This window comes from Varanus komodoensis, unplaced genomic scaffold, assembly GCF_004798865.1.
Source record: "Varanus komodoensis strain SLA01 unplaced genomic scaffold, ASM479886v1 scaffold7_3, whole genome shotgun sequence".
Taxonomy (NCBI): domain Eukaryota; kingdom Metazoa; phylum Chordata; class Lepidosauria; order Squamata; family Varanidae; genus Varanus; species Varanus komodoensis.
This window is the reverse complement of record NW_025336480.1, coordinates 8,915,615-8,928,106: the sequence shown is the minus strand read 5'-3', so window position 1 is coordinate 8,928,106 and position 12,492 is coordinate 8,915,615. Positions and strand designations below refer to the sequence as shown.

At 41.9% G+C, this 12,492-nt stretch overlaps 1 protein-coding gene across 2 annotated transcripts in view; it reads left to right on the top strand.

Annotated features, from left to right (window-relative positions):
* The first annotated feature begins 1,027 nt into the window (after positions 1–1,027).
* Positions 1,028–12,492, top strand: part of SLC22A4 (solute carrier family 22 member 4) — a 62,113-nt gene continuing 50,648 nt past the window's right edge. The window contains exon 1 of one of the 2 annotated variants that reach the window (XM_044454209.1): positions 1,028–1,612. In XM_044454209.1, the coding sequence (XP_044310144.1) occupies positions 1,220–1,612 (393 nt within the window). In that variant the 5' untranslated portion in view covers positions 1,028–1,219. The remainder of the gene's footprint in view (positions 1,613–12,492) is intronic. The other variant, XM_044454208.1, reaches the window with a different exon arrangement.

Sequence of the window (12,492 nt, the reverse complement as noted above, 5' to 3'; positions counted from 1 at the left end):
AACTGAGCTAAAAATACATGAATTTTAAAGAGCCATTTCCCTGAACGCAATTGTGAGACACAATTTCGCATCTTCCACTGTGTTTACTCATTAGCATGTGCCCTAATAAATGCATTTTGCAGAAATGGGGAGAATTTGATCCCTCATAAGCAGGTATTTACAAGAGCTGTCAAAGACAGGGCATTTAGAAGGGCACTTACACAGTGTCAGATTCTGAAACTCCCTTGCTGATGAGCAGCAAGGTTCACCCTGCAGAATGAGGAGCACACCTTTAAGTACTTGCAAGGGTTGGAACAGGTACTTGCAAAGCCCTGGAACAGGCCCGCTTGTACTGCTCTGCTTAGCTACAGAAATACAGGTCTCAAAACAGCTACTTGGTCTTGCTTTCAACTGTGCCTGGACACCTAGGTACTCTTGCCCCTGGTCTGGCCCCACCTGCCTTTGCTTCCTGTTGGGGCATGACTCTTGCCGGTTCTTGAACTTGCTCATTCCTAGCTCCACCTTTGGATATGCTGGATCTGGAACTCTTTCTTGTTCCTGCCTTTGGGTCTAGCTCTCCTACAATTCCACCTCGGTCCTGGTGCTCCAGCTGCCTTACCTAACTGACCTTACAGATGCAGCTGCCCTAGATCGGAGATCACACGCTGCATGTAACAACAAAACACAAGAGGTTCTAAGCATAAATCTCCTTCAGATAAAGCTAGAAATATCCCTGCCTCAAACCCTGGACAACTGCTCCCTTCCCAGAATTGGGCTAGAAGAATTCATAAGCTGACTCGGTGTGAATATGATGCTCCTACGTCGTCAACGCTTTTCCTTCGCAAGGAGTAGCCCACACGCCCCGCGGCGCTCGCTTTTCTCGAGTCCCGCTATCGCAGTCGCTCACGCCGCGTCTGCCCGCCCGGAGATTGGTTTCCCGCCCAGGGCACCGGACGTTAATGCTAGGACGCCTTGGGCGGGTCCGGTGCAGGCAACATCCTCGGGCAGCGGGAAGCCGCTCTCACCTCGGGCAGCGAAGGTTATCTCGGGCGGGGCGGTGCTCACGCAAGAGGGTGTGCGCGGGAAAGGCGGAGTCCAGCAGGGAGAAAGCCCACCTCCGAGGCATGGCAGAGCCAGTCAGGAAGGGGCAGCGCGGCTGCCATCGCCGAATAGATACACGCCGAATGAAGACGTTGTGTACTTCGATCCGAGCCTCTTTGTGTCCGCCGCTGCCGTCGCTATGCGGGATTACGACGATATCATCGCCTTCCTGGGCGAGTGGGGCCCCTTCCAGCGCCTCATCTTCTTCCTGCTCAGCGCCAGCATCGTCCCCAATGGCTTCAACGGCATGTCCGCCGTCTTCTTGGCCGGCACCCCCGAGCACCGTTGCCGGGTGCCGGCCGGCGCCAACCTGAGCGCCGAGTGGCTCAACGCCAGCATCCCGCTAGAGGTGCGCGATGGGCGGCAGGTGCCCAGCCGCTGCCGCCGCTACCGCCTCGAGGCCCTGCTCAACTTCTCTGCCGCCGGCCTGCAGCCCGGCCGCGACGTCAACCTCAGCCAGGTGGAGCAGGAGAAGTGCCTGGACGGCTGGGAGTACAGCCAAGACCCCTACCTCTCCACCATCGTCAGCGAGGTAGGAAAGGCCCTGCACCCTCAGCGGGTTGGGTCGGGTGGGAGACTGGTTGCTTCGGGGAAATGGGTCGGGGCATTTCTAGCTGCGGAAGATGTGGGAGCCCCCGCCGAAGTGGAGATGAGTCCCTGCCGAGTCCGACTCGGAGCATATCGGGTCGGGGCTCAGAGGGGCCGGGTGGTGGGGCTGTTTGTGAGTTTCCCCAACTCGACGGAGTGCCCGGGAGCGTCCCTTGGCGAGGACGGCGGCAGCCCTCGGAGGCAGCTGCTAGTTGCCTTTGCGCACGTGCTCCTAGCGCGCTTGTTTTTGTGCCTGCTGGGTTACCACGCGGCTGCTACAGTTCGGTTTACCGGCTCGGGGGCTTTTCTTCAACGCCGTCGCAGCTCATTTTTCACCAGTTTTTGTTCTTGTAGGGCCGGGAGGGCGAAGCTACATCGCCAGCACTTTATCCCTTATTCTGCGCCGCTTTCATGAGGAAGCGGGGAGGGGGCAGTGCGACTCCGTCAACTGTACGTGTGGAGGGGGAGGAGAGAAGATGCGCGCAAGTCACGTCTGTGCATAGATTGAGTCTTCACTTATTACTGGATTTATATCCCTCCTTTTTTGAACAAAGTACTCAAAGTGGTTTACATAATTCTCCTGTTTCTCTCAATGTTATCCCCTCAACAACAGTCTTATGAGGTAGGTTGGACTGACAGACTGTGACTGCCTCAAAATCACGCAGTTGCCTCCATGGCTGATTGAAACTAGAACCTTGATCGCCTGAGCCCCAGTCCCATGCACCACACTGGCTTTCCTTTATGCATGTAATAAGTTGAGCCTTGTATGACTTCAGAATAGATCCTTCTTTATTTGTTCCCATTTGTAGGAGGGTGTGCTGTCAGGGAGGTCCCATGGTGATTTGCACGTGCAATATAATAAAAATAATAAAACCCAGTACATCAAGAATCAGGTCTGCAAGATAAAGGTGTACTTGAATTGAAGAAGACAGGGCATAAATTTCAAAGAACTATGATAAGTGACTGAATGGGAAATGCAATGTAGAACAACGTAAGTGAAAGAACACGAAATAGTGATTCCTGCATTCAAGACTTGTAGTATGGCTTTAATAAAAAAAAAAAAATGGAAATCAGAAAGGAAGGAAGGGAAACCTAAGAAATTGGATTGATTCAAAGCTGTCCACCAGCTGGAGTAATTTTTACACAAAGCTAGCAAGAAGCAGCTCTGCTAAGGGAGGAAAAAAATCTTCCAAAATAAGAAAAATTGATCAGAAATTTACAAAAATATCTGAAGTATACAAGCAAAATTCATTCTCTCTGTGTTCTAAATAAAAAGTTTCAGCATAAAGAAGGTTCCAAGAAGAATCTCCCTACTTCTGTGTGAAAAACAGAGAACGGAATATGGCCCATTGAAGAAATTCTTCTGTTATGCTGCATTTCTTCCACCCTTTCCTTCAAAACTAGAAATTCAGGTCTATATTTGTAGATAGCAAGTGGAGAGAACAGATTCATTACATTACAGTTTCTTCTACTGCACTGAAGCATTCAGTTTTGCCTTGGGGGCAATTGCTGCAGTTTTATTACTTATTTAAAATATTTCTAGGCCTTCTTTTAGAGCAGGAGCCTTCCCAAGGTTTGGTATAAAAACACAATTGATGTAGTAAAACCAGTGCAGGAATAAATTTAGGGAACTTACATTGCTATGGTGTTATCAGAATACACCTTGGGCACAGAGCCATTAGAAATACCCAACTCCACACTGGTCTTCTATTTTGTAGCTCTGCCAAAATTTGGTTCCCATAGCACTCATATCAGAATCCAGGACCTCTGCCTTCTACTCCAATAGTAACAGTGAGAAAGACATGCTGTTGAGCCATATCTAAGATTCCCATTCTGTAAGCCTGTAGGGCTTGTCCCTAATAACCCTGAATTCCCAAAATAGAACCTAAATAATGTCAGTAAGATTCAAGAGGAATGTGAGGAACCTCTATGGATCTGATCAATGAAGTCTTATAGTCACCAGGTTTATGGCCATTTGCTATTATGTGTTCCAATACCTTATTGTTAAAGCACTCACTCCTGAGTTTCTCCATTGGAAAGCATTACTTCCTTGGACAGACTTCCACAGCCTGGTGCCCTCCAGATGCTTCAGGACACCTGTTTCTGATTGACCATGCTGTCTAGGACTGATGGGAATTGAAATCCCAAACATTTGGAGAGCACCAGGTTGGGAAAGACTGTTCTGGGTTATGTAAAACTGTCTGTAGGTGGCTAATCTGTGATGGCTGATTCACCCATGGGAGTAAATGATATTGAAGTTATCAGGTCAAGTGTAAATGCAAACTATGGTTTTAAAGGTAAAGTTCAAATAAAGATAATTACATAGATAATTACACTTGTAAGTCATGCATGATATGCAACAGGTCCCACATTGTGAGTAGATGTGTGTGCCTGGAGACAAAGCATAACATGTACTGATAATGAATGCAGCAGTTAAATAGGTGATTACTCGTGTAATGCGGACAGCAGAACACTCTTATGATCAACTTAAACTAATTCTGACTACAAAACACTAGTCAAAGGGAGGTTTAAGAACACCTCACAAATAAATATATTTTAAAGAGTTTTTTTAAATTAAAAGTTTTGGGATTTTGTGCATTTGAAAGGGGGCAGTGTTGCTGGAAATACGTTTCTGAAATTTTCCTTTCTGCCTGGTTTCCTGATCGCACAACCTTCCCAAGCTATTATTTGCCCCCTGGTGGGTAGGAAGCATGCTACCGGTATGATTAGCTACCAGGAGACTCTCCCAACACAAAATGTATTGAAGACGACTGCTGTTTGGCCATAAAGTAGAATGCCTTAAACTAGATAATTAGTGTGCTAGTAATAGCTATTATTTATGTCAGGTCAGTTCTTGTGGTTCTGTTGAGCTGGGGATGTATATCCTCTCAAATAGAATAACAGTGTGGTAGCTAAGCACTTGTTGTTCATAGGGTGCTGCCGTAATAAAAAATTTAAAAGCAAGTTTTTCTTCCTCAAGTGAGAAGACAAAGGAATGTCATGCCAAAAATGAAATTGCTGGATTATATTTCTAATCTAATATAAATCTATGTTGCGCAAACTGTACATGAAATAATCTGGAGATCCATTCTGGTCTCAGCGTCAGAAGAAAATATAAAGTTTCTTTTAAATATTGTTTTCATGCCACAAACAGATATTCTATTGGAATAGACCATTCTGTGGAAGAGAGTTGAAATTCTGACTCACTTGAATTTAAAAACATTGTAAAACCTCATTCAATTTACACATCTCCAGATTTCTGGGACATATTAACTCCATGCATACTTTTTTTTGTATGCCATGAATTGTTTATCTACCATGGTGATTCTTACACTTGGAAATATTGTCAGCACAACATGTCCATTTAGAAGCAAGTCTAATTGCACTCCATGGTTCTTACTCTCAGGAAACAGGATAGGATTGTAGTCTAAGACTGATTTGTTTGCTGAATATAGACGTTATAGATTGGGGTTTCCAGCCTTGGTTAGACATTAGGCACATTGAAGAATATGGAAAACTACTGTAGTTACCACCATGAAATGATCTCACAGATGGGGCTAGTCAGTCATACAAGGGCAAGCTGTGGAGGCCTGGGCTAGTCAAATGACAAGTAGTTCACCCAAGTAACTGAGTACAAGCAGAAGACCTCCAAAGACTGTTTGACAGCACAGTAGGACAACAAAATATGAATTTAGGAATGTAATTTTATACAGCAGACTCTCAGTTAACGAGCACCCATAGATGTAGGGGACTGGTAGATGTCAGATAGATGTAGTTCCTGGTTGCTTGAGAGTTACTATTAAAAATAGACCAAATGAATACTATACCCCATACCATACCATACACTCTGTATTGACTTGATATTAATATTGAAATACAGTAATTAAAAGCAAATTAAGACAAACTTCATTTAGCACAGTTTTATTATAAAAACAGCTTTGTGAATGCAGTGTGCACTTTTAGTTAAATAGCAGTCAATAAATTTTTTGACAATGAACTTCACTAACATAATTTTTTAATCTTAAAGTAACTTAGAAAAAACACACAAATATGCACACTTAATTGTTATAGTAGGAGTGGAGAGTTTACTGGGTAGACATTGCATCAGGATCTGATATGTAGCTGGGAAAGAATCAGAGAAGTGGATATGGATGGTTTTGGACATACATCAGTAGATGATGCTGTACTGGCAAACTTGTGCACAGCTTTCTTGAAAAATCAATGAATATCAGCTTGCTTTGAGGCCCTAGACCTCTCATGCATGAAGTCAGGTTTTGCATGATGTGCAGCTGCATAACATGCTGGGAAATGAAGAAAGGCTGCTGTTCTGCAAAAGCTATCACCGTTTCAAATGCTTCAGTAGCTCTCTGCCAGGAACTTTTTCCACCTCACGTCTGTCATCACTGTTTTCTTCCTCTGCAACATTCATTTTTCCACGATTCACAATAGCTTCTATGATTCTTCTGTGTTTAGACTATGAGTTACTGGAATAGCTTCATCCACATCAAGCTAGTCATCAAGTTCATCTCGAGACAAATTCGTTTTGTCATGAGCAGAGTCAACAGACTCACAGATTTCATAATAAACTCTGCTATTGGCAGCTGCACTATTGACTGGAAACGCCTCAAAGTTGACATAGGAGGGCAATTCCACAGACATCACAGCTGGCCAGAACTTTCTCCAACATTTCTGCAATGTTTCACTTCTCATGGAATCTCAAGCACAACTGACAGTGTAGATTGCATCTTTGAGATTCTATTTGTTTTTTCTGAAAGTTCAGTATTGCCTGCATGAAGTCACACCTGTAAAACATTTGTACATTCTGTATCACTCTCTGATCCATTGGTTGGATCAGACTTGTGATCCTAGCTGGAAGATAACATAAAAAAAATTGCCATTAATGAGCTCTTCCACAGGAAGATGTGCATGACAGTTATCCAGGAACAACAGAACTTTACTATTCTCTGATAGTCCTTTCTTTTGTAAATTTTCTTTAACATTGGGGACAAATGAATAATGAAACCACTTGGTGAAAAATTCTGCGTCCATTCAACTGTTACGCTGTGCATGGTAATCTACAGGAATGTTAGTTATGCCTTTTAAAGCACCTTGGTTTAACAAATTTGTTGATCACACAAAACTTTACCTTATGATTTACCAATGCATTTGCACAAACGAGCACAGTTATATGCTCTTTATTTAGCTTGAATGCGTAAGCTACCTTCTTATTACCACCAGCCAAAGTAGAATTAGACAGACACTTCCACATTAATCCAGTCTCGTCTGCATTATCAGTCTTCTCTGGGGTCAAGCCGTTTTCTGCAACCAGTTTACTGCCATGTCACAAAATGAAGCTGCAGCCTCAAGATCATCCAATTTCTGCTCACCTGACAAGTCCAAGTTATGGATGCCATGACAAACTTTGAATTGGGTAAGCAAGCCACTTGAAAATGAACACTGACCTTCATTGTTCATTTTGTCATGAAAATCTCTCACTTTCTCCTGCAACATTGGTCCAGAAATACAACCACCATCAGACCTTTTCAGCATAAACCACTCATACAGGGCCTGGTAAAGCACATCCATTTTCGGTGTATGAAGAGTATGACGCTTCTCCACACTCTTGTCACTCTCCAAGTTAACATAAAACTCCTTTATCTTCTGTGACTGATTCTTAATGCAATAGGTTGTTGACAAATCAACATTAAATTCTTTCATGAGCACTGCTAGACTCTCAAGTTTCTCAAGTCTCTTGCATATTTTCATCTTCTGCTTGAGGGTAAGCACTATGTGTTTGTGCTTACTTGGGACCTGTTTCTGCAAACTTGGGTTCAGTGAGACCACAAAATTTGAGTAACAATAGATTCCAACTGACCGGTATGTTGACACATAGTGAATTGGTGGAAGTGGGAGACAAACATGTGGGGTTACTCACAGCACATTGTGCAGTGTGATATGCCATGTTTGAACTTACATTTCTACTGGAAATTTAATTTTTATTTAAAGTATTATTTCTTCACTTTTTGCTGGTTGCTTGAGAGTCCCAGTTACTTGAGTTCTGGTTAATGGTGAATCTACTGTATATGGAAATCAGTGCAAATTACAGCTGAGTAGGCCTACATAAGGTTGCTTTTCTCATCCTATTCATCAACACAGTTTTTTCCAGCTCCAAAAAAGAAGAAAAATGCCCCAAGCCCCAAGTTTTCCCTAATGGCACCACAGGATCGCTATGCCATTCCTCTTCTGATGCATCTGCCATCTGATTCCAGAAGGGGGGGGGTGGAATGAGAGACAGAGCGTGCACAAATGTGGACAGGGAGCAAAGGGAGAAAAGAATAAAGCTGGGACCTGGGAGAATAAAGGAAAAATAGGGCATTTTGACTATGCAGGGAAAATTATTTGAAGACTTCTGTACTTCAGTTGCATTCCTTCTAAAGCTCAGTGTAGTTTGAACACTACAAAAGCCTGTTACATGCAGCACATAATTACAAATACAGTAATTACATAGGCACAGTCTCATTATTTGGGCTGTGATCTTCTGTACCAGCTGACATATTAGCACTAGACCACAGTTTTAGGAATTCCTGTTGTAGATCAGTTGATTGAGCTTTAAGTGTACATTTGTTTCCTAATCCTTACTTCTTCCTTCATGGCATGCTTTTGCAAGATTGCACTATTCGGCCCTCATTAATTTGTTCCTAGGAAAATCAAGCCTTTTTTTTGGCATTTTTTGCTGTTGTGATTTCTGTGTGCAATGTGGTTATGCAAGTGTCGGGTCTAGAAAATGACACGTCCCAACAATATTGCTCCTGCTCTTGGAAACTTTTTCTTGGGATTCTGTTACTTAAAATGTGTACGTAGTAGCCTTTGGTTTAAAATTTCTAGGGTGGCTCAGAGAACAGTTAAAAGAACTCTCAGTGTTAAGAACCAAAGAAGCCAGTAAGGATATAGCACATAAATAAATACTAAAACTAAACACATTTAAAACCAGCTTTGGTCACTTGTTGGTATACTTGGGCAAATAAAAAGTCACCAAAATCGTCACATTTTGTACATGGGCAAAGCTCCCAAGGGGTGGCATGCCACACTTGAGGACCATCTCTGAGAAAGTTCTCTCTCCAGTCCCCATCGTGTACTGTGATGACGCCTAGAAGGCAAGCACAAGTTTCAGACAAGTTGGACCATAAGAAAGCAGTCTGCTACCAATCAGTATACAAAGTTTTAAATATACTCAACAAATGCTTTGAATATGCTTGAATGTCTTTGTAGCCCGTGCATATCAGTGCTGAGTTTTTGAAGGCCTAACCCAGATAATTCTCCTGCCTCCCCCACCCATGACACTGAGCTTTGATGGAATGTTGCTGCTATTACTAGAAAGGCAGACGAATGACTTCTGCAGGTGCAGAACACGTAACTCTTAACATTTAAATTGGTTTGACCAATTGTGTGACAGAGCTCTTCATGGATACAAATTCCAGGATTTTCCAAAATTGGTTCTAACATCTTAACTATATGAAATTGTTTATATATATATAGTTATATCTAGTTATATATATATAGTTATATATAACTATATGAAATAATATGAAATTGTTAGTATCCTTGTGATAGATGTATATCCACGGCAGAGGTTAGATTGAGAGGGGGTTCTGGGTGGGGCAAAGTTTCAAAGTCTGCCCCGTCATTATAAACATTTAAGGGGAAGCAAGCATTTAAGAGAAGGCAAACTTCAACGTATTCTGTGCACAGAAACTTGCTTAATGTACTCAAACTCTAACAGCATTGTTATGAGAATACAGTAGAGCTGTATAAGCTGCCTTGGGTTTCTCAGAAGCAGAAAAAAGGCTGGTGAAAATATTGTAGTATAAGCTCATAAGAATTCTTTGTTGAAGTCTTCTCTGTAGCTACATCTTGGCTGTGGCTACTTTCTGTGTACTTGGCTGTGGTGGATCCTTTTTCCATCTTTGTTTTTTTGATATGAGGTTAATGACTTTATTTTAAAGAAGGTTTTGGTATAAAGCACAATCCAGTGCATGTCTACTTAGAAATAAGAACCATTGGGCCTCACACTGGGGTGCGGGAGTACAGCCTTAAATCTGACCAACTCTGATAATTGCTTTAGTGTGAATCTGCTTTCTATGTAACTTTTCAAATTTGTATTTCAGTATTTTTAAGCGAAGCTTTTTAAATTTTTGAACTGCTTATTTTTTTAAACAGATGACTACTTTCCATTTTTGTTGGTTTGACAGATACAACATTGATAAGCCAACCATGTTAATGAAAAAGTGTGATGTTACAGACTTCAGTAAAAGTTAGTGTGCAGTAGATTCGACTAAATAAGCCAATCAGATTTCGTGCAAAGTTTCTAAGGTGGGTATGGAAGGGAGAGAATCAAATATGCTTATTTTCTTCCTCCAGACATGTCCTGAAAAGCCTAGTAAACAAATGAACTACAAGTTCATTTATGGTTTGTATTTCATAGACATGGGCAAATGAAAAGCTATTTCTGATGGGATGCCAGTAGTGATGGCTAATTTGAATGCTATTTGTTAGAAATGAATCCAATTCTTGCAGAAGCAATCAGTGTTCAAATGTCATCAAGTATTTTTAATAATAGGTAATGTTTTAGTTGGATATTCTAAACTTTTAGTCATGCAGTTATAAGTTAATTTAGATGTAATGACTAAACAGTGATTTAGCTATTAGGAATAGGGCCTAGGCTTCTATGCTTCCTTCTCAGTCCCCCCCTCCCCCACTTATGTATTTAGATTTCCTACCTGGCTTAATGGTTTGCAATAAACCAAGAATTGGGTAATCTTTTGTTGTTTACTGAGGACCTCCTCCTTTCTTTCCAGTGGTGGGTGGGTCCAGAGCAAAAAGTGAGTGAACCACCGTTTAATTTTTCTTCCACCTTCTTTTCTCCTATCTCCTTTTGCATGCAGTGAGCTGTAGGAAAGGGACAGATAGCACTTGCAGAGGTCTGAACTCATGGCATGCAGAGGGTTTTTGAAATTAGGTTGAAGTTCTCATGAAATTAAGCAGAAGGCCTCAAGTTTCCCAGCTTTGGAGAAGACTGTGGCTTGCCTGGTTCTGAAGCTATAATGAGAAACAGTGGGTTATACAGTTCTCGGCTTCAAAAGGACTATAGTATAAAATAAGGTCCCACGGGACATTTTAAATGAATTTTATGATGTTTCAGTGTTGCTTTCTTATTGCATATTGTATTTTATCAATTATTGTGTATCACCCAGAGAGCTTTGACTAATAAAACTAATCATCATCATCAAGTTCATGAAGAACAGCTGGTTTCCCCTTTGTTGTTTTCCCCAGCCGCAACATCCTGACAGCATACACTTCAGATAATAGCTGCCTGATGTCAGTTGGGGCCTGATGTCATCTGTTGTCCATTATACACTATAACAGAAGGCATTACCATGATAAAATCGTCTCTCAGCTGCGTTGTTTCATTATTTGATAATATGTGGAGCAGGTTCTCAGACATGGGAAGATGCCTCTTATTGGGTGAATTTCTCACTCATGTATTTCTCAGATTCTGCTTTAATTCAAAGGCTTGCAGAATTATTAGCAGAGAAGAAAGAAAGATATGAATGAAGCAAGGAAAATGTCCTGCTAAACATTAATTTAGTCAATTTATATGCATGTAGCTTTAAATTCAGGTGAGGTTTAACACTGAGGTTTAGTTCACAGTTGTACACAAATGTCCATTCAAGGCAACAAGGACAAGGAGTCAGAACCAAGGGCTATAGAGCAAAAATTGAATTAGATATTGTTCCTAACAAATTCTCAGTGTACTGGTTAGTCTTTTATCCAAGTGCTGTCCCAGTTGTAGCTCAGTATGCAGGCCTAGCACACAATCTGGCACTCTGAGAGGGAATACCTGTGCTTGCCTTTTCAATTAGCAACTTTCTTGGAGACTTGAGTGGACTCTCCATCTCAGCCTCAGATTAATTCTCCCAGGAGAGCGGGACAACTCCCCTGTATTACCCTGAAGGGTTGTGCGGCTTCCTCTACTGCCAATATGTCTCCCTCTTAGAATCCTGATACTGTCCCATCATCAGGAGCTGGGGCATTCCTGCAGCCAGATGAACTGAATTCTTCCTTAGAAAAGACTTTCTGACTGGAGGCATGACCATAAGGTGACCAGTCCACTGAATCCTCCACTATTATAAACTCAAATTAATGCAGTTCAATCATCTTATAGTTAATCATTGTAAGTGAGCCCACCACTAATTTCATGCACAAAAGCAGAGACCTCATTCTTTCATCTTGATTTGGCAAGAGAGAGAAATAGAGCTGGGTGTCTTCCTGCAAATGACGTTGACCTTCACAGCCTTGACAAACATGAGCAGTAGCTTGGCATAGATTTTTGTAAAGTATGGGAGGCAACATTAAATTCTGAGGGCGCCAACTCTGCAGAACCATCACTGTTGTGAGGAACAGCAGTCCTTCAGCACTACAACTTACCATCAAAAAGGAGCCAATCTGTCATAGTGTGGTGTCCATAGTTAAAAAGGAGATCCTAGCATGGTTGAGGGTGTTAAATGCTGCTGAGAGGACTAGAGGAGCTGACAAAGGTCACCAACTGGGGTGATGAAAATAGTTTTAGGGCCAAAACCAGCCTTGAAAATAGACTGAAATCAATTCAGCTTATTATTCTCAGCCATCACCTTATGCAACTTAAGGACAGATTTGACTATTTAAAAGGACAGATTAAAATTTTGATAACACTTAAATGAACTGTGTTGGATCTGGTGCTATATTTTTAGCTTGCTTTAAAATGATGGCATTCTTAAACATCGTTTG